The 23,460-nt window shown below is 32.9% G+C and overlaps 1 protein-coding gene across 2 annotated transcripts in view; it reads left to right on the top strand.

Moving 5' to 3' along the window:
• Sema1b (Semaphorin 1b) overlaps window positions 1-23,460 on the top strand; it is a 467,015-nt gene that overhangs the window by 397,598 nt on the left and 45,957 nt on the right. For both annotated transcript variants that reach the window (XM_085947394.1, XM_085947395.1), the window contains one exon: window positions 18,969-19,183. In XM_085947394.1, coding sequence (XP_085803520.1) covers window positions 19,054-19,183 — 130 coding nt within the window. In that variant the 5' untranslated portion in view covers window positions 18,969-19,053. The remainder of the gene's footprint in view (window positions 1-18,968; window positions 19,184-23,460) is intronic.

Raw genomic sequence — 23,460 nt, 5'->3', positions numbered from 1 at the left:
TATTGACGTTGAACTGGTTTCTAGGGTATTTGACTATATAGCAACTCGTCACACTCATCAGTCAGCACTGTCCTGATAACACGATATAAGTATTATACAAAATCTATTACAGTCTTCCACACTTGTACTCCAATAAGGCGCCTACATAATATTTAAAGTAGTACAATGTTGAAAATATTATGTTGTCATTAATAAACCGAATAGGTAGTCACCAGGTTACACAATTATTAATAATCTTCATGTTATTAACAAAGTACTGTTCATTCTTATAGACAGGTAATAACTCTTAAGTCTAAATAATATGTAAAATGTACGACGGCCACTCTCCATATAAAGTTATTATTAAATAATTAAACAACGACAATATTATACTCAAATAATATATTGTTATATTATATTCGTATGTCGAAATTTGTTTTTAACATCGTGAAAATATAAAAAATGTAAAGATAAATTACTATTTTCGTTCTAAAACAAAATATTTGGATCATCCCAAGAGTAGGCGTTATCCTAACATACAAGACGCAGTGATTGTAGTTCCTTCTGGATCCAAAAACATGTTGGAAAAACAGCCTGCGAATTTAAACTAACCACAACATTCAAACTGTCAACCCACGGTTTTGTAGCCGACCGTTCTACGGCTAGTGCATTAAAAAATAAAACAATTTTACTGGCGATACTTGATCCACAGTATACCTATTAAGGTATTCTATCCAGTTTCATTTATTTTACAGTTATGATCTCTGTTGAATTTGTGTAGGTTAAATTAATTTATTTTAGGCAATATTCACGAGAAAATTTATATACCGACATAATTCGGTTTTCGTTTAATCGATAAAATTTATGTCATAGTGTAATATGGTTGATTAAGTAAGTTGCTTTGCAATAATCTACGTAGTTTCTACGAAAATGCTCGTTGAACGACAGCTTTTTGGTTTTGTTAAATTTTTATATCCCAATATAAAGCAACGTCTATTGTGAAGCGTTGTCGAATCGTGAGCGCAACTTCTGTGCGTTATTGTTATTATTGTTTGATTACCTACTTCTGTGAAATAAAAGCCAAGCACGCTGGCTATAGGTACAATCTGTGTAAACAATTGCCAAGAACAGACAGTAAAATGAACATTAAAGAACACTGGTTTCATAAACTTTGATTACACCACACTGCAACCACAATATTGCAAACAATCGCCGGAGGATCTTGACAATATTAAAAAACATCAACCACAATACTTAGCACAAAATTATAAATTTAAACATGATATGGATATTATCTCACCTAGGTTCTTGAAAACCTAAATATGTTTTGTGGTTCTTATTTCAAATACTTGAAACTTATTATAATGCGTCATAAAAAAGACCAAAATATCGAATATTATTATGCCAGTTATGTAGCTCTAATATTTTGTGGCGTGTACCAACACTACCAACCTAAATATAAAATAAATAATTATCGTTCTCAATTCAAATTTAATTGGCGTACCTAACTAAGTGAACTTCGTATTGTGCAAAGCATGTAGCTAGAAAAAGAACAATCTGAATTAATTTTCATTTTATCGTTGTAAAAAATGTACAATCATGCATAGACTGAAACGGACGTAGACAAGAAATGGGATCCACTTTCAGTCACGCGAGGCGGCTTTGAAATGTTTTTTTTTTACAGTCAAATTGCACCAAAATGTTCCATAAATACTAACGTATAATCTATCACAAATAACTTTAACTAAGTAGAATGTGATAACGTAAAACCATCGTTGTCGGCATTGTTTTCAAAGCAACAAAACTGACAAATTTCTTCAAACATTTTATCACATTTGGCTTTTTCTCGGCAAATAAATCAGTACATTTATGTTGTTTGTGTAAAATCTACATAAATCAATATACCTATATCAAAAATTAACTTGAATAGCATTTTTCGCTGTAGGTTTATGTGTTTTCATCAAAACCCGGGTGTTTATATTATGATTGTTTCACGTCTACTTACACTTGTATTTCACTACACTACAGTAATTGGGCAGCATGGCCTGCCGTAGTGTATATAAAGAATATTATATAGTTTATTTAAATAAAAATACTATTTTCGACACCCGAACATCGCAGATAAATTGAAACATTTGAAAATGTATAATATTCACAATCCGACCCATGGTAGATGTTAGGCAAGTCCGACTTCAAGTAAATTGTGATCGACCATACTCCTCCATTATCACTATTTAACTTGAACAAACGTATCATATTTGGCTGATGAAAATTAGACAACACTAATTGTCTTTCACGATCGCAAATAACTACTCGTTGTTCCATTCGTCGTGAAAATTATAAGTTTTGGTCTTCTTTTGGACACTCATTGTCGAGCTATTCTCCTACTGTGCAAAGAGCATACCACGTGCTTTTAATGGGAAAATACACATCAGTTTAAAGCGAGAGGATTCATATCTTCGATTGTCTCACTCACGCGGAATAGGAATCAAGTGATATGACGAGGTCCCGTGGGCTTTTTCAGGGTTAACTTGACAACGAGTTTCACATAAGCTAGTAGGAGGCCGCGCGGCTTAAGCTCTGGACTATCACGCCGAAGGTCCCAGGTTCGAATCCTGGGTCTGGCAACTACACATATTGTTTTTCAATTTGTGTGTGAGTCAGGGTATGGACCTAATAGGTTGAGCAAGTGGCTGACATCCATTTCTCGTAAAAAAAAAAAGTGTTAAGACATACCTCTACTCTGTGGATGCCCATATGATCCTATTAGGATCGGACATGGTCGGAGGAAATAAAAATAAGATAATTTTAATGCTCTCCATTCAAAATCTCGATAAAATCATATTATATGAAAACCGAATGTAGACTCGCGCTTTTTACTTTTTCACAACTCAATTCCTATGGACCTATAGTGCGATCGACGTGTTGGAAGATGCCTGGCGTATGCGATCAAATTCTGAATACATATATAATACCTACGCAACGTATAAAATACTAAAATTTAAACATAAACCCCTAAAGACCTCAAAACAATGGATGATATAGCATTTTCCTATTAATGGTTAAAACCTCGCCATAAAACGTGTCATCAATAATCATAAAAACCGCATTGTTTCTTGCCATTTGGGAGTGTAGTATCATCACTTTTACAGTTTTATTTAGAGCACGATAATCTGTATAAATTATTAATGTTGGCCCCAATAACTTAGCAGTGAAGCATTAAGCATTCACTCGAGTTTGATATGCCGCGCCCTTTCGCTGTCATCCCTCACTCTAAGGGTTGTTTTTCATTCACGCGATATCATTACCATACCGCTCAACACTTTGAAACGACGGCGCATGAAACATTCATTATATATTTTTTCAGTTTGCCATTTTTGGAAATGCTGGCGTTGAAAAGGAAAACTTAAAATACGAGTACTTGCGATTACTACATATTTGACCTATATGCAGTAGCTAATTGTTTTGGAACAAAGTTATTAATGTATTTTAAAAAAAATTAGTAATAACAAAAGCTAATGTTACCTAATTATAATAAAGTTCTACCACCTTTTCCGATAAGTATTTTGGTTACCACCGTAGTTTGGTCTACATCATTGTTTTCCAAAATGAGTGATTATAATTCCTAGAGGCGCTGGAACAGTCCGGCCGGTGCAGACACATCGAAGAAATTGACTTAGGTTAGGGGGGAAATGGAAGATATTTTTGGAGGAGTCTAAGACCTGTCCTGAGTTATTGAGCCACTGATGATGATGATGACGATTTTTCCTTATCCACCCTTCATATATCTCTTTACTGGGGTCACTCTCTTGAGGGGTCAAGGTAGTACAAATACCGGTTTATTTTTGTGAAAGTCTCAAAAAATCAAACAGTTCTAACTCGTAAACACCAGTCCAAGTAACATCATCATCATTGACTCTATAATCTGGTGTGGCTCTTCGCCTCCGCCCAATGTATGATTTCCAAGAAAAAATATTGTTTAGGTTTGTTTTTAGCCATTCACTCAATGTATTAGGTCCATGGTCTGGACCCAAGCTTCCAAAACGGACATTTTGCCACCTACCTACGTGAACAGTTTATATGCACACGTATTGGAGTTATCGTAGGTGATGTAGGACTTCCAGTTTCGCCATTTTAAGTCAAGAGGATATCGTTGTACGTTCATGATTTACACATAATACTAAATTCTTCGTGATTATTTTTAAATTAAATGACTGGCGAAGAAAGTAATATATTATTGTGCTCGTGGAATTGCAAACCACCCTGTTATTGAAAATAGCACATTCTTATGAAGCCTATCATTTGATGCCCATCTTTCTAATATATTCTTCACGTTCACAGCGTATTTCTTATCAATCACACCGTGGGTATTATTTTATTGCCATGGTAGCCGGTGTTCAGTGTTTCCGTGACCTAGTCGTGAGATGTTGGCGCTCTGCGAGTATGATCTTTTTGGAATGATAGACTGCCGTGGTGTTCGGCGTGGGCTGGTCGTGGTACCTTCCCGACCGGGTCATCGGATCTGTCATATTGTTTGTCTATTTTAGTACATTGCTGTCTCACGTTTTCCAATTTAATGCACCGGTATTATCATAACAATTAATAAACTATGTTTAATCAACTATCTACTGGATTGTACTACAAAACAAAATGCATCAGTCTAATCCAGGGATATCTAACAACATATTTGGTTTTTATGCCGTGTTTCTTAGTGTTTATTTCACTTCCGATACACATTATACAACTTTTTGCATTATTTAACGTTTCCGTCATATTCTCCTCATTTTTACTCTGTTGCCGTTTGTCGCCCCCTATACGATTAACTGAAACATATTAATAAGGAGCTGAAGATTAAGCCCACGGTGGCCGCGCGGCATAAGCGTTGGACTATCATGCCGTGGGTCCCAGGTTCGAATCGTGGGTCTGGCAAGTACACATATTGTTTTTCAATATTTGTGTGAGTCAGGGTATGGACCTAATAGGTTGAGCAAGTGGCTGACATCCATTTCTCGTAAAAAAAAATCTGTTAATACAAACCTCTACTCTGTGGAGGCCCATATGATCCTATTAGGATCGGACATGGTCGGAGAAGATTAAGCAAGTACAAATTTGCCAAAAGCTGATATATCACTACTTTAAGATTTAATGTGATTTTTCACTAGCTACCTATATAAAAGAAAAAGATAATGTTAATTGGTCGATTCTACAGAAAATAGTGTATTTACCAACTTCAGTAAAAATCTCTAAGTTAAGCACCTATTCCTGAAAAATAACGATAAGTGACATCAGCTTTTTGCAAATAGCCACAAATTAAAAAAAAATGCGTTAGATGCAATTTTCACATGACCACAAACATATTTATGTGTGTAACAAGAAATTTGCGTTTCCTCACATTGTTAGCTTTTCAATACATTTTACGTCATTAGAAACGGAAAACCCACACCTTCATTCATTCATTCATTCATTTTTGCGAGACTTAACTTCACCGCATATTAGTCTTATGTGTATCACCGGGTTTTTGTTCAACCTGGTGAATGCATTTCCTATAATATGTTAAATCTGAAATTTTACATGTTTTGATGCAGTCCTTCATTTCCATAAAAACGTCTTTACGAAATTCATATTATTCGGTAGGTCTTATCTATGTGTTTATTTTTCCGCGAGCGTCATTGTTGACAGTCGAAATCTACCATGAAATGTACAGACTCCACACCCTTCCACCATCAATCACATTTTTCCAGTCATAATTGAATATATTATTTATATTCATAGCATAGTTAATCTTCCGAACGGAATTTCAAAATTTCATTCGTTATATTATTTTGTTATCTTTTTTTATGTTTTCGTGGTACGCTCTTCCTTTATTATCTACTTTACATTTTCTTGCTTTGTGCTAATTTGATACTCTAGTTTTACTTTAATGTCGTTTTAGTATTTAAGCATATTCTATTGCAGTGCGAGTCAAAGCTTAAGATTTCCTCTGGGACACCACCGTGCACACGTAATACCATGGGGGTGCTTGATGTCATATTCTGCGATGCTCTGGAGACTAAAGTTTTAATTTATTAATTAGATATATATTACTTATATTGTTATATCTATGGAAGCATTTCGCTGAAAAAAGTGATTATAATACCTATATTGAAAGATGTGTGATCTGGTTAATGTGACATCGGCAATATGATACGTATTATATTCATATCAAACACATATTTCCTGAACATGACCTTTTATAACCTTGGACAATCAAAGAAAATGGTTTTCCCAAAGTGGTAAACGTTATGCGCTCATTACTGAGTGTTATGTCTAGACAAAGCAGTTATAATAATAAAATTTTCGCTCCCGATCGATCAAACATGTCGTTAATTTTGAAATGAGCAACGTTATGGTGGTTGGAATTGTTTTTCGCCTCAAACACCAAATTGGCGCAACGAATCACACTAAAATTGCACATTATCTGCTTTTATGACTCACCCGTGTAAACTAAAATTACAACACTATTTTAAGGTTATTGCTTCAGTACCATGGCATATCGCATGTTTAGTTTTACGCCATTTTGAAGAAAGGAAAAGATTAATTACATTACTGTACATCATTAAGCCTTGCATTACTTATAATAAACACATAATTGCGATTAATTAAACGAAATTCAATTGATATAAAACTAAATTAACCTAAAAACGCCGAATTGGTAAATCAAATCTCATCGGTAAATGTTTTTTCATCATCAAAATTTCACGATTAACTTTCATCGTAAAAAACAGATACTTCCATCTGTACACACAAATTAAAATAGTTTACCTATGTCTGACTGCTCTTAGTAATGTTCAATTGTACATTAAACTATTTTATCTAAGTCCATAATAATTGTAGTCTTTATACTTAGTAAATTATCATCAGTTCTAGGTCATTCTACTAGGTACTACATGAAGGTCTCCTAAGATCCTTCCATTTTTCTCAGTCCTAGATCTTCGCTGCCGCTTACTTCCGCTAAACTAATAAGTACATAATATGATGATTTTATGGCTAGAAAATATATCCAGTATTTTTACTGCTTTTTATAAAGTATAGATGTACCTACCTACATACTGGGAGCTCGTATTTTCTCTTTTCCAAATGAGCCAATTCGTCAAAGTCGTGACATGAGAATTTTATGGTCCTATGCAAATGATTGATTTATGGTTATCTTATTAGAGCCATATTTGAATAAATGGATCGACAATGCCTAACATGAATCAAACAATATTACATTAATTTCTGCCCTCCTTTCGCTTTCCATTTGTAATTGCCGATCTTGTCTTCATTGTACACAAACAACTTTAGGAGTTATATTGAAACTGTTTTGCATGATAATAGTTCATACGTAATGTTAGGATTAATGCTAGACTAACGTGTCATGATGAAATATTTAATGAAAATGGAACGATGTAACTTTTATATTACGGTGAATAGTGTTATAAATTATATGGGGCGAAAATGGTAGTGCCAGATGGCGCCCCGTAATGATTTTAATAATGAATAATCCAATGTAAGGATCTCATCTATCAAATGTGTTTTTTCTACAACATTTGCCTGTGCAGCATTTTTTCCTCTTCAATTATGTTTGTAATACATCTTGTGTTCTTAAAAATTATAAAAATGGCAACACCTCTTCGCTAAATAACTTTTATAATCGTGTGATAGTTTGCTCATTAATTATGACAGTTAAAACAACAAACCTTTTTATTTTTCATCCATAGAGAATAATTGTTCGTACCTATATCACAGAGATCTAATTAAAGTATAACATTGTCAAGCAACATGGTTTTGAATATTGTTTTATTTAATTGTATAGATTCCATTCGTAATCAATGCGTAGACTTTGTAATTAGCCTTCGTATTTTTATAGAGCCAATATTTTAAAAACTGACAATGCTAGAATATCGTCAAATTATTTCTTATATTAAAATTTGATTAAGTATAGAAAAATTCGTGTATTACAAACTACTATGTATACACATTCTTAAATTTAATTTTCACAAAATATTTCTTTATGAACAGCGAAAAAAGACAATGTAAAAGTTTGGTGATATAAAATCATTATTCTCCATTAACTGCTTGAATTTTTTGCATTACTTATTTATGATAGCAGCAGGCCTGAGCAGTTTAAGAAGAAAAAATCCATTCCGAATTATGCTGGGAGGAAAGGAAATTGCAATAAACCATTTCCCGATAATTTAACTCGAGCTATTCACTCGCTGACGTAGTTTTTCATCTGTCTCCTTTGTTCATTCGCAGACGTATATTTTATCTCCACCTAGTGTTAATATAATTAGTATTGGCCACATTTTTGGTCGTTTACTCGCGCAAAAAAGCAGCAATAATTTATGTTCGTACAAATTTAACCACATATACTCTCGGCCCCACTTAATGTGAGTATTTCCTTGGAGTTATTTCAGAAAAGTACAGATACAAGATATGCGCGAAGTTTGTGTTGGTTTTTGGAAAAGCGGGACTTAATAATTCTGAACTTACATAATGCATTGATTCATGAATTTCTTTTTTTTCACTCGCCCCAAATCAAAAATTAAATAAAGATCATACCTACAGCTTGATATTATCTAACTACATAGGTACTACTTTGTCTACTAACCCATTTATAAAATATTCAATGCCTAGTAATACATTATAAATAATGTTTCGAAATATACAAAGAAGAAGTATCATTAAATACTGTAATCCTGTATAACTCTTCTCGTCTCTAATTTGTTCGAATCTCATCGGCCAACATTGTTATACTTTTATGTATATCAAAATCACATATATTGGGATTCAATCGGAATTCAATGGAACTAATAAATCGCACTGAAGATATATATATATATATATATATATATAGATAGGGTGATGAGCCGTCCGTAGTTCTGATAAGTGTTCAAGGTACATACGCAATTTAATAACTATAATAGATATGGTTTATCCGTGAAGCTACCACACACATTTAAATGATTAGTGTCATCCGATGTTAATCGAAAAGTTATTGTTATTACTGGTGTATTTTGTTCTACAGTATACTCATATTATTACTAGTTGGGCATGGCCCTCCGACCCCTGCCAGAGCCCCGACATGGCCTTCCATACACGCGCAAAACGACAACACACACTAATTCAAGATTTATGTTCCATTATCTTGAAAACTAGATCGACAACACCCAGGTTTATTTTAACATTCTGGAAACGGTCGACGAGAAATCATTTAAAGAAGGTTTTAGATTTATTCTCACTGTGCCCACTTCACACTACTGCTATGACATTTATTTTTCAATTTTCAGGTTGTATAAAAAGACAATCCGCCACGATCAGTAAATAAGCAGCTAATAATACCACACTTTGTCATTATTATTTACCTAAAAAATCCTGTAAAATTTGTGTAAAACCGTTTATGACAACATGTGTAAGTAATTACAGTAAAATATAAAAAAATGTTAACCATTTTGCGTGTAAGAAAATCGGAATGACACCTGAGAAATTTTAACATTTGCGGAGCATGCTCCATGCGTTTCCTAAATAATTTCAAGTGTCAAATGGTTTGGAACGATAAATAATTATGTTCCTTTAATTACAAAAGCAAGTAATACAGTGTATAGGTGTAAATATCAATTGTCTAGCTGTGGTTTTTATTTCAAAACGTTATTAAATTATTATCTAGGTAGGTACTGTAACTTCTTAATAAAATATACATAAATTTTATGATTTTTCCTCAGATGACGTAAAATTATCCATCAAAGGTCATATTATTATACTTAATGTCGAGACATGTTGCAGTCTTTCATATACCCTGTAGGTATGTACCTCTTTACTTATCTCAAAGTAGATTTGAGAGATCCTTGTTATACTCGTAACTAGACTGTTTCCCGAGACGTCTGCTTTTGGACTTGGCAGTAATAAATCTGCGAGTGGAGACATTTTATTCTTTATGAGACAAATAAAAAGTGTTCCTCGGCGTCTTTTCTTGGTATTTATCCACGCAGCCGGCTTTGCGTCAACGGCTCACCAGATCAGGGGTAGATAAAGCGACTCTGCGGCTTATCCAACATGCGAAGCCTGCGAACACGGCTAATTTGTGAAACCGCAATTTAAAATAGGTATCTACCTACGTTTTTAGTTTTATTAGTTATGCACGTTCATACTTGGTATGATATAAATATAAAACATGCACATGTAGGTATAAGCAACAATCGGTAATAAACGTCATGTTTATATTTAATACCAAATTATTAATTAATCAAATACAGCACAAACGTGGTACTTCATCAGCATCATCACCCTGTTTCAATCCATTGCGGATAAAGGACTCCTTCTCTGTAGCTTGTTTTTCACCGCCGCATAATTTAGTTAACATAATGTAATACCAATCAGAACCAAATTCCTCCTGTACAATATGACATTCTCAACTGATCATCCGTTGAGAATGTCATATTGTGGCCAACAAAACTGATCCTGATTGTATAAGTAGGTACATATGTGGAATAAGTATTACATATTGTGCTTTATTCAAATTTATGAAATATCTTTCCATGAAGACTTGTCAATTTACTTACCTATACAATTGACAAAATATATATTCCATTTATATAAAATCTCAAATTAAAACTTTTACATCGAATTCGATTCTATAAAATATTATAAATAATACACTAATATTTTTCAACAATAATTTATTGTTTTATTATTATTCCATTAATTGAATAATAATGTATATTTTTTGCTACTAGATCAGACTATCAAATAACACTAATGTAAATTTAATATTTATGTGCATACGTAAAATGTCAAATAGTCAATTTTAAAAAATGTTGATAGTCACGTAAATGTGAAAGCATTTCATAATAATCATACTGAGACAATAGTATATATTATAATGTGTCCCCTTCTTGTTTTTTTTATGGATTTTTGCAGCCTAAAATAAAATCCATTGTCTATCCCTGGTACGAAGGTTCCATCGCAAAATACTCACGGGGTACTATAACAATTGGTTTTTTGTTGGCAAACGACACTGTAAATTTGGACGTTTGTATGTTTCCCTCTATTTTCTGATAATATTTTTCCTCTAAGATTATCGCTTTTATTACATTATTCTGTGTATTCACTATTTTTATATAACCTCAGTTTCTTGCGGTCACGAACGCTTTTTTATTTTTTTAAATTATAATTTTAACATGTTATAATTCGCTCCATTTTTTTCTTAGAGAAAAAAAATACATGCTTTATTCTGCCCTTCTAAGGAAGAAGGCAGTAACTGACTCTCACACACTTTCGAGATAAATGACATAATGTGTTTTTTCTCAAACTTTAGTACTGTGAAATAATGAAAAACGGTGGTAATTTTTATTAGTAGGATGTTAAAATACAAACAAAGTAACAATAAACAAGCAGTAACTGCAATGAATATGTGCAAGTACTGCCTTTTTGCTAAAACAATGCATTATTTTAGAAGATGTCTATTTTTCACTAAGGATTTTAACGGTATTTTAGTGATAATACTGATTTTAAAGTGAACAGAATATATAGCTTTCAAAATTACCTAACGGATGGCATTCATAACTCAATTTCACAAATTTTGTGAGTTACTGCCTTCTTCCTTAGAAGGGCAGTATTATAGTAGGATGAATCTTTTCCAGATAAAATATAATTATATTACTGCTTTAAAGATATTTCAAAGATCATCGAGTTGGTGTATAGTTACGTTACTATTTTTATGTTATGTCATAAATATAATTTAATTAAATGCTAAATCTATTCATCTTAAATCGAAATAAATTTTTTTCTAAATATTATAAACGCCTAGTTGCAAAGATTTTCTTCCCCCAGTGGGTATGTACCTACAGACTTACTGAAATCTGTATGTGATTTTTCATGACGTTATTTTCCTCCCTGAGCAAAAGACTTCAATATGGAGTAAGGATGTCGAGCGTGGCTATGCGTGATCCAATCTCGGGGCATAAGTGGTCTGGACGTCTCCTTGTTACGTGTATCATGTGAAGCGAATATTGGAAAATAAACCATATAAGAATTTCGCGAATATGAAGCATTAAAACGAATAGGTATACCAGGAAGCGACAGATCTGTTTACGTACCACTGCTGGACTTATACATTTTTGCGGTATTTTTAATTCACAATAATACCTAGACTCTAGCTAGAGTACCTAAGTATGTTTTATATGCTTATCGGTTACTGAATATTTCTAAGTATATGTATTCAAGGTATAGTTTTTTAAATGACCATTATATTAAGATATTTAAATTATAATTAAGTATTATTTACTACTAGTACAATATGTATTTGAACTGTATACGAATATTATTAGTTTTATCTTACAGAGTAAATGAATCGTTGTTCAAGCACCCAATTTCTACCATTGACGCTATCATGACACAACGCTGTCTTTTCGCACATATTCACTGTAATTTTACATTACATATTTATATAGACCAGGCATGGCCAACTTCAAGTAGGCAGTATTAAAAATACCATGCTCTCCCATTGATATTCTTAAACTTGAACTAACATATTATTATTACGTTTGACTGTAGACATTGAGGCGTTATCGTTACACGTTAAACGAAACCCTGACTTTCACCATCACAAAGAAAATACTCAATTATCCATGTGTCGTGTCTTATCGTCTTCGTTTTGGCATTCATCGTCATAGTATTCTTCTAATTTGCAAAGAGCTTACTGAGCGACGTTAAAAAGAAACTACGCCTCAGTTTAAAGTTTGGAGATTCAAATATTCTCTTTCTGAGTGGTATAATATAAATTAAGTGATACAACAATTTGAAACGGGCTTCTTCATGATTAATTTTAAAATTACTTTCATTTCAGCCAAGCCACCCTTAGGAAATAAAAATAGAAATGGTTAATGCTTGCTAGTTGCTACTGAATGTACACGCTTTTTACATGTCCAATACCTATATTTAATTATACATAATATGATGCGATCGATGCGTTAGACATCTCAGATATAGACATCATTATAATATACATATTTAATAACCTAGTACATGAATCATTTTATTTGCGAGCCTAAAGAAAAATTCAGTAGCATTTTGTACTAGGTAATACTAAATTTACTATGATCAAATTTCTGCAATAACAAATACCCTAAGACACACACCAGCAAGACACGTAGTGTATATTCTGTTGTGGAAATCCACGTCTATCGTATCCCGGCACGTTTCCTTTGCTTTTTTGATCCACTGTCGATGAACCATATTCTACTATATGTAATGAAAAGTTCTCTGGAAATTGTCGGTAACAGAATATTTAGCCTGCATATGTTCCCAATTACGTGACAGGGACTTAATAATGGTTTTACATTATATTTGTATTATGTTTTTTTTTTTATTAAGCTCCGAAGTCTCAATTGAGTCTTATTTAGCTTTACTTTTTAACATACACTATTAATAAATATTATTACAATAATTACTCATACAGTTATTACAATACAAATTTACAGGAGAGGAAAAAAAAGAAAAAGAACAAAAACAGTTTAAACTTGTAGACCACACTCACTCAGAAACATTTGGGCACACTGGAACGATTTGATATTCGGCCGAGCCAAAAATATCGTAAGATCCAGTAGCGATTGGTACTTTTTTTACTTAAATCTTTAAGAAGCCGCTATCTCTGGGTATCATAAAGAGAACATTGCCAAACAACGTGGTTAACATCGTCAGTTTCACTTCCGCACCGGCACCCAGGGTCATTTATTATACCCAAGCGAGCCAGGGATGAGGCAAGATTATAATGGTCCGTTCTACAGCGATTGATTGTGACGATTGTTTCCCTATTTAGCATTTTATTGGTATACCATGGTTTGGTTTCAGAATTGTAATAACTTTGAAAGTACTTTTTCCCTTTTGTTAGACCTTGTTCTTTTAATAAATTATCTGTTTCAGTTTTGGCTATTTTCTTGAATGTTTCAAAAAAGTCTGTATACGGTATGGGGAGTTTATCAATGCTCCTCTCAAGAGTTGCTGTTTTTGCAAGGCTATCTGCGTTCTCGTTCCCCAGAATTCCAATGTGTGAAGGAATCCAGTAGAATGTAATTGTGCTGTTCTAATCCCTTATACTAGGTTTTATATTAATCACTTTTAGCAGTCACCGGTGAAATTGGAATGGCCTTCATTCAAGGGGGGAATGACAGCTGCTTGTGATAAATTAATAATGTAGTAATACAAATATAATAACCCCCCCATACGTAGTAACACTTTGATATTTGCTTCCAATTATCAAAATTTGTGAGTTAAAATTAATGAGTATTTTACAACGTATCCAGTCCATACAATTGGCTAAACGTATGATAATTATTATTTATTAGGTAATTTTATCAAATAGTTATAATTTTATTTAGCCAAATTAAGTTTTCGTAAACTTTCACAACGCAGCTGCGTCGTGAGGCGCCGAACAACTAATACGGTCAGAGATCATAGGTGAAATTTTAAATATAAATTATTATGTTAATTAAGGTAGATGATTTTTTTAATATTGCCGAATATTCGAGAGTATTGGAGAGATTATCATTATAAATATCCACCAACATTAATTAATAACGATTAAACTTTTTCCATATCGAGATCGTATATTCTGATTGTATCGATATTGTTGATTCAATATTAAAGAAGGTTACAACGTATTGTGAGACTAACAATAAAATTGCTCAATACAAACTTCTCTGTTGAGAAAGTTATAAATATTTATATTTGGTCAATCTATTGTTGAATTGTTTATATCGAAAGTTTATCAAATGTTAATAATCATATTTTTACAGAAGTTTAATTTATATTGTATCTCCCATGTCGGAGACACTCCATTGTTCAAGCGGAGTGTTGTTTTTCCTTTAATTAATTTTTGTGTTAATGTGTGACAAATTATTTGATGGACTTTCGACGCTACAATGAATAGTAAATATATCCATTCGTACACAGTACGCTAAACGTCTATGATAATTTCTCAAATAAAACCTGATTTTTTAAAATACGTGACACTTCTAAGCCAGAACAAATAATACTGTCGAACAATCTAGCACCGTTAAAAAATACTGATACTGTGTTGTCAGTATCGAATCATTCGATAATTATTGTTCACTAGTTGGAATGTTTAAGTGCTGATTAGTGATTAGTGATTACTGATTACAATGCATTAGAATATTTTGTGCGCCTGTACACGTACGTGCATCAATTTATTTGCACCAATAATGTGTATTTTAAACTAACTGTTTACACGTAAAAGTGCTGACTGTCTCGCCAAATTAATTCTTCAAGAGTAAGAGAGACGCGATGTTGTCATTTTATAGTACTATTTGACAGGTCGTGAAAATCGGTTAACCAATGAGTCTGCACGGTGGTTCGTTTTTTTTACCTAGTCGATTTATCAAATACATGTAACCTGCAGAGTGATCACTAACAAGAACTATTTTTAATGCATAACGAAATTAATATAGGTATTCCGTGAAACAGGGTGAGATTAGACGAATTTATTTTCAACGTATTTTATACATTATTAATGTTTTAAGCCACATTTTTTTCTAAATAATCAACCGTATGGCTACATAAATTTAGTATTATATGATGATTATTGCTTTTTAAGAAGACACTGCATTTTTTCTAATGTTAAAAAATGTTGATACTTTTTTTTCCGATACAATACCGATACCAAGTACCAATACTTTTTCTTTCGGTATGACGGGTCTATATGAATCTTCTGTCGAAGGTGAACTATTTGCAACTGCTCCAAACCATTTCCTCATTCCTTATGTTTTTTTTTTTCTATCGATACCTACCACAGAAATTTGATTTTCTTATATATTTTATCGTACTTCCATGATAAATGCATTGATACAAATTAATTTAGTTTTTAAACTTTTAACCAACAATTTACACGAACAACGTCAACATTCTTTATTCAAATGTGGTCATAATAAAATCTATACATTTTGTTGTATGTATTCAATTTTAAATTTAAAAAATATATAGATATAAAAAGAATTTTTTATATCTATACAACGTTTTTAAATTTTCTATTGAATTATTATGCTCAAACTTGTACTTGATATGAAGTAAATAAAAAACAAACCAACAAATATAGAATACTGAAATGTCATTTTGACATTTCATTTTAATTTCAATAGTAACGCACGTATATATTAATAATTTAGTTGCTAGGACCACCCCCTTAGCAACCAATAATAGTCTTTTACTTTTTACGGATTTTTCTGAAATAACTTTCCATACAAAACAGTATTAACTGAAAATTAATTCAATTCTGCTTAAAGATGGCTAAAAGTATTAAAAGAATACATTGGCATCGTGTTTTTATATATTCTAAAAGTTTCAAATGTCTAGCTAGTCGGGAAGTTAGTTAAAAATCGATCGCAAGTTACTAGCAATTGTACTAGACAAACAACCACCGGACAAACAAGAATACGAGCTAATAAAAACGTTGTAAAATAATAATATGAAAAAACGTATTTCATTTACCACCGAACTACGAATAGGAAAATAGTTTAAGTACATAACTTGTATTTTATTTTTTGCGTATTGCTCGCATCGCAAAGGCTTAGTTGAAGTTATTAGGGATACTTGCTTTTCCCTCCACCACCTACCACGTATCCACACCCGTTATGCAGGCGTATACCGTCGCGTAACAAGCGTTAGGCGCTCTTCAAATTTGTGCCGAAAGTGTCCCAGGAACAACTTCCCAAGACCTTGGTTGGCGTGCACTAGAGTGTGCGTGATCCCTACTTCGATATAATGTATTACGGTAAATTCTCGATGAGAAAAGACCTTCTCGCTCGCCGTAAAATGCCGCAAACTTTTTAAAAGCTGAGAAATTTTCCCTCAGATACCAAGTCGCAATGGCCGAACGCCCCAATTGAGGGTCGGACCGACTTGAGAAGCTCTTCCCTTTCAACCGACATATGGGGACACTCCCAGAGGATGTGATCGGCATGCTGCAATTCGACACATAAGCAAGTCGGAGATTCTATTAGGGCAAGCTGATTAATGTTATATATTATGTATAATATTTACACATATCGAAGTCTTCGATACGTTTTTCGACCATTGACCTTTCTTGACTAAATGTCAACTTTTGACTCTCATAAACCGTAATTAAATTTATTATATGAATTTATTTTACAATTTCGATGAGAATTCTGCCAATAATTACGATTAGACAATTAGTACTTATAAGTTACCTAACTGTATTTCATTTAAATTTATTTAGTGACGCATAGTTTTAGCCCTGAATCAACAAATATAAAGTTATATATATTCAATATTATAAACTTGTATTGTATTTGCTACAAGTGACTGATGATTTTTTTTATTTATTATTACATTATTATCTCATGAAAGACAATCTTGAATTCCACTGATAGATATTTTTTTCCAAATATTATAATATGTTAGCAATATGTTTACATAACTGTTGAGGAATGCTAAAGGTAAATAATTTTACATAATAACACACGGCATGCGCAGTTTTAATAAATGTATATTATTAATTTACGACGTCCATGTCCACTTTCCTTTACACGTTATTGAACTTCTAAAAACACATTCGCGGCATATTCCTAACGGTAATATGACCAAAACTAGACATACACCGTGTAAGTATGTAAAACGTCAACTTAAAAATCAATCTCTTACAACGTTTCAATTGTCGGGCATCGGCCAGATGTCCATCAATCTGAAGGAACAACTTCATCACTGTACATTTTTTATTCTAAATTCAAATTATTCAATTAAAAAAATGAAACTTAACCCAACAACAAGACGTACCTACTTACATAAGTACCTGCCTATATTCTTCATTATTTCGACGTAGGTCGTAGACCATTTGTTTTTTACATATTTAATTTTTGTATTTGTTTATCTTCAATTGAGAAGGCTATTCAATTTTAGGCTTCAATTTATTCATAATATTATAAACCTCAAGTAGAATCGTTTTCCTTATGTGTTTCTATATTAAATATGCAAATACGACAGGTAAACCACGATAACGGTTCATGTCGTCTGCTTGTTGTGTCTGTTTGCCATTGAATATTCTTCGAAGTAGTAATTTTTTTGTTTCTATACTGTGCATGCATATGTTTTTGTCGTCTTGATTTTTGATTAGCATCTTAAGATATTTCCCGTTATTTTGGTAAACCTGTATCGCCAATGATTCGATGTAGTTTTTGTCGCATCTCTCTGACACAGTCCGTTAAGCTAACATTTTTTCTGTCAAGTCTCAAGTAGTCTACAAGAGAGATTTTTACAAAAAAAAACGTAACACTGGAGTAGCAACCAAGAATAAATTGTTGTGTAAATAAATAATTATATCCAAAAAAGCGTTAACTATATCATCGTAGCATACTATAACATATAGATCTAGTCAGAATTACAGTTAGCAGTTTTTACGAAGTTTCTTATGGCTTAAGGAAGGTTCAATGACTTAAAATCATTAAAAAAATCACCGCAAATTCATTTATTAAAAAATAAACAAGATTTTTTTTTAAATATATTGTGCTGACAAAAATGTAATCGTCGTTTCAGAGTTATATCGCTCTACAAATACAATATTAGACGTTATAAGTAAAACTAATGATACAACAATAAATTGTTGCATTTCACTTACGAATTCTTCATTTAATTCATCTTATAAAACCAATCTAGGGTACTATTATTGTCCGGTGGCCCGATTAGTAATCTAGTGGGACTGTTTTTTTTTTTTGCCTCTTAAATTAAGTTGCTCCAAAACTAACCACTCATATTTGGATGACTGTCTTTTGTATTGTATTTTTGACCTGATTTGATCTGACCTGTACCTATTGTGGACCAAAATAAAAATGACAGCCTACAGGAATTGTTCAAATAAGTTTAAATTATTAGTCACCCTTCAATCTATCAAGCGACGGGCTTCTGAATAAAATGATTAACGATATTTTTCTACTTGTTTGCAGGAAGATGCTTTCGAAGCGCACAGAACGTGAAGATGATCTCGTGAGTAGAAGATGTTGACGGTGGCGACGAGTTGAAAGGCTAAAGATGGCGTCCCCAGCAATCACCGCCTCTGCTTACGCATCAGCCCTCTCCCTATTGGCAGCTCTGATTTTCTTCGCACACCATGCGGGAGCTTGGAACCCAGATCCAAGTCCTAACCGATTTATCAAACATGGTGAGTCAACTACTATTTTAATATAAGTTCTACTACATTTATTACATTTATTATCTACAATATTTATTTCGTATTTCTTTATGAAATTTAATAACATAAAATGAGTATCGACCGTAAAACTTATAATGTATATTTGAATCATTTGTTAAGTTTTTTTTCTTGCGGTATTTAAAATGTTAAAATTCACCAATCCATGAAAATTTCTAAACTTCAGTCAAATTGATTTTTTACAAACATAAACTGATACCTAGTCGATTATAGTAATTTCAATAATTTCACTTATTAGAAGCCATACAAGAATAAGCAAAAACATCAGATTAGTTAAATAGGTTTAATAGTTGAACCGCATCATGAAAGGAAATGTGAAATACATATTATTGTGTATTTAGGTTGGGAAAATACAATGTGCTTTTTATATGTTCGATTTTCAATGTAATATTTCAATACTTATTACTAGGCTTAAGATTTGTAGGTGCTAAAAAAATAATAATAGGTACCTAAAATGTCTAGATATAATTGGACAATAATATGTTATTAAAATTTCATAATTATGTGCTAAAAAACAAAAATAGGTGCTAATAATTTAAGTAAGTATTACAATAAATCATATGTATTTCAACAGGTTAATTTATTATTTATTCACAAACAGAAAACTCTTTATTAAAATAAATAATAAAATAATGCTTCAAATTTTCGAAAGTGAATCTTTGACGATTTGATCTTTTATACATGGAAAAACTTCTTTCCACTTCTACAGATGTTATTTTTGCGTATGTAAATGAAACTATTTCTGAAATAGAAAAAATTGAAACATCTGAGGTATCTGTTGGATTTTCCAAAACAGCTATTATATTATCGTAGTATATTCTTGGGTTTTCACCGTGTCTCCTTCTTCCTTCTTTACTCGACGTTTCGGGCTCGTTGCAGAGGCCATTATCAAGAGATATGTTTTATGATGAAATGTAGTGTAGGTGTGTGAATGTAAACGTTGCTCTAAGAATGTCAAAAGGAATCCGATCGTCCGTCGAGTCAAGAAGGAAGAAGGAGACACGGTGAAAACCCAAGAATATACTACGATAAAAAACAACCGTGAAAGCCTCAAACATTATATAGCTATTGTATTCTGCAGCGTTTGAAGTTCAGTATTTTTTATTTAAAACACTATTTAATTTGTACATATTTTTATTCCAATTGGTCCAGGAAAATTTCTTATTTTAGTAGCAATATTGTTTAAAATATTAATTTGCTCCACTTGGTACTTTGTAGATGATTCTAACATTTCAAATGTGTTTACCAGATGACCATAATTTGAAATGATGAATGCCAAATCATTTTTTATGGTACGGTTTCCCATTATTTCTTTTGCTATTGAAATAGAGCTGGAATATTCCACATCAAGCGTCTCCATAATTTCTTGTAATTTTTTTCCAAATTCGCAGTACCTACCTGTAGTAATTTACTGCACTAAGCCAAGTTCCCCTCCTAGTTTATCACGGGTTGAGGGGGTAGTGATTGAAATTGAAAATTGTATTTATGTGAAAATATGTGCTTAAACCTAGAATATGTAAAAACATGTAATTATCCAAAAATATTTAAAAATAGGTGCTAACAAATAGGGCTTAAATGTTTCAAAATTGTCTGAAACAGATAGGTAGGTATTTTTGATATTTTGTTGTGGGGCCGCTCAAAAAAAATATTTAAATACTTACCTAAGAATTCTAAGCCTAGTTATTACGAAACACAATAGTAAAACGATTATTATTAAAATCCAGGCGTGTATTTAATTTGGATTATATAAAGTGGGCAACCAAGTGTGCTCAGTTTCATTGTTGTTTGAAAAATATAATTAAGTAGGTAGGTACCTCTTAAGCAATCTATAATAATGTATGTATAGTAAATCTTCTGTGTGAAAACATAGAGAGGCATTTTGTTTTTTGCGGCGCCACCAGCGTAGAAATAGAAGTAGACTGAAGTCAACTGAAGCGAAGTAAAGTGATTGATTGATTGAACTTTCCCCCGTTCCCGATCACGGCCGGACTTTGGTGAACTCTCTACCAGAGATAATAAATGGGGAAATTACACCATCTATCGTTTTTATATAAAAGTTACTATCATTGGCTCGAAATGGTTTTAGCCATATAGGGACTTTCCCGGATGGATTTATTTTTTTGTCCTTACGACAACTTGAATTGTGACGTTTTGATGGCTGTTTCTAATCCGGAAACAGCAGTACAAACACCGCGTAAATCTCATTATAGTGGTCGATTCTTTCTATTATTTTAATCGAGAAGTAGGTAATATATAACACATGCACTGGTTATCTGGTAAGCTAGCTAGTAGTTCGAGAACAGCTTATTTTCCAAACACTTTTTTTAGACCGTTTATATTATAATGTATATCAATCGCTGCTGATGAAAGGGAACTCAGAGCTGCTACTCCGGGTAGAGGAAGAGAGTCGTGAATACGGTATATTATTAATATGAATAAGACCTAGGTTATCGATCGGGCTAACCTTCCATCCGCAACAAGTATTCTCCGAGATCTAGAAACAGTAGATGAGTTTGTATATTATTATAATTGATCGACCATTTAAGAAGGCGCACACAACATATTAAGAAAAATGCGATGATATCGACGGATCGAGGAATTTAAATTGTCATGAAATTTAAGATTGTGCAAACATTAGTGTTTTCATTGACTACGAGGGCAATGGAGCGGAAGGCAATTGGTACCCTTGAAATGTGGTGTTGACGCCGAATGCTTCATATTTTTTGGACAGGGCACAGGACGAATAAAGTCAATCATCAGGAGACTCCAGATAAAGAAACGACTCTCGACAATGTGTCTGACATGCGTTCTGCTGTTTTTTTTTGTGAATATTATTCAGCGCGGACTAGATACTCTGGAGATGCTGGTGATTTTGTGTAGCCTCCAGGGAAGGCGAGACAGAGGAAGAGCTTCGGCGCACTGGAGCGACCGAGTGAAGGAGCTTACTGTAGGTAGTCTTCACTTTGACCTGCAAGAATGAAAGTCTTGGTCGCGCGCAAAATTACTGCATTCCAGGGTGGACACAATCCCCAACCATGAGGAAACGACTGAGAAGAAGAGATCGAATACATTTTGACTTTGGGTGATACCATAATTCATAATAGGCCGACGTCGACCCACTGTTCCCTAGATCCTTCCACTGTAGTTGTAACTGTAAGTACCTACTTACTTGTAGCTACCCCCATATTCTTCTGTTTCTTTATAGACTGATATATAGGAAATTATTGATTAGGGATTACTGCAAGAATGAATTGTGCTCTTTCAGCAAAATATTGGAGATTCTTTTAAATTATTATTGTCACACCGAATATTAAAATGATATTTAAATATTTTTATTATATTGCGACGGTTTTCTTACTATATTTTTGTTGTAATTGCCAATCAAATTATTTTATTGACAGTGACATAATAGAACATTGTATTTTCGATTCTATTAAAAGAAATAAAGTTTATAGATCCGTTTTGAAAAGCTCTGCCGGTGCAAAACTGCCCCAGTGAGGGCAAACTTTTAAGTAAACGCCTTGTTTTGGGGCAACATTCATTAATTTAGCCCGCATCATCATCGTCTGCCCCTCTCCCCCGGCCTATTGACAGCTTGCCCCTATCAAGGCATTGTGTAAACACACGACAGTGTCACTCAAATAACAAAAGCGACGTGTAAACATTATTTTCGACACTCGTTTTAATCGAAAACCATGCCGAGGCGTGCGAAGAACTCTAAGCGTTTAAAAAATCGATGACGTGAAGTTTTTTGCTCATTTTGGTGGGGAACAGAGCATGCCTTTTCACTCAATGTTTTAATGTAGTTTTAAAAGTTTCAAACCGCCGCCCGTGAACTTTGTCGGGAAATTTTAGCTTTGTATCCTTTTAGCTGGCAGCACTAAAACATTGTTTGTACTTTTGTCATTTGGGTCAAACACAAGTAAAAATTAACCAACTGATATTATGCGCTAGTTTTATCTTCCTTCGCTACTTTATCTATCTACGTTTCTTCCACCTAAACTTTTCTACCTCACACAATGTGTGAACCCTACTGTACTACCTATAACTTTTAAAGAGTTATCATAACACAATTAAAAGTTGTGGCGACCTAATCTTTTTAATTATTTCCTACCAATTAAACTTATATATTATGTTACTTTAATACATGTAACTATTACCTGTTTCTGTTGACCATGGAGTCTGCATAATAATTATTAATCACATTTTTTTTACACATAATGAAATAT

The sequence above is a fragment of the Rhyacophila brunnea genome, unplaced genomic scaffold, assembly GCF_057557595.1.
Source record: "Rhyacophila brunnea isolate RB1 unplaced genomic scaffold, BYU_Rbru_1.0 scaffold_2, whole genome shotgun sequence".
NCBI lineage: Eukaryota > Metazoa > Arthropoda > Insecta > Trichoptera > Rhyacophilidae > Rhyacophila > Rhyacophila brunnea.
This window is presented reverse-complemented; position numbering and strand designations above follow the sequence as displayed.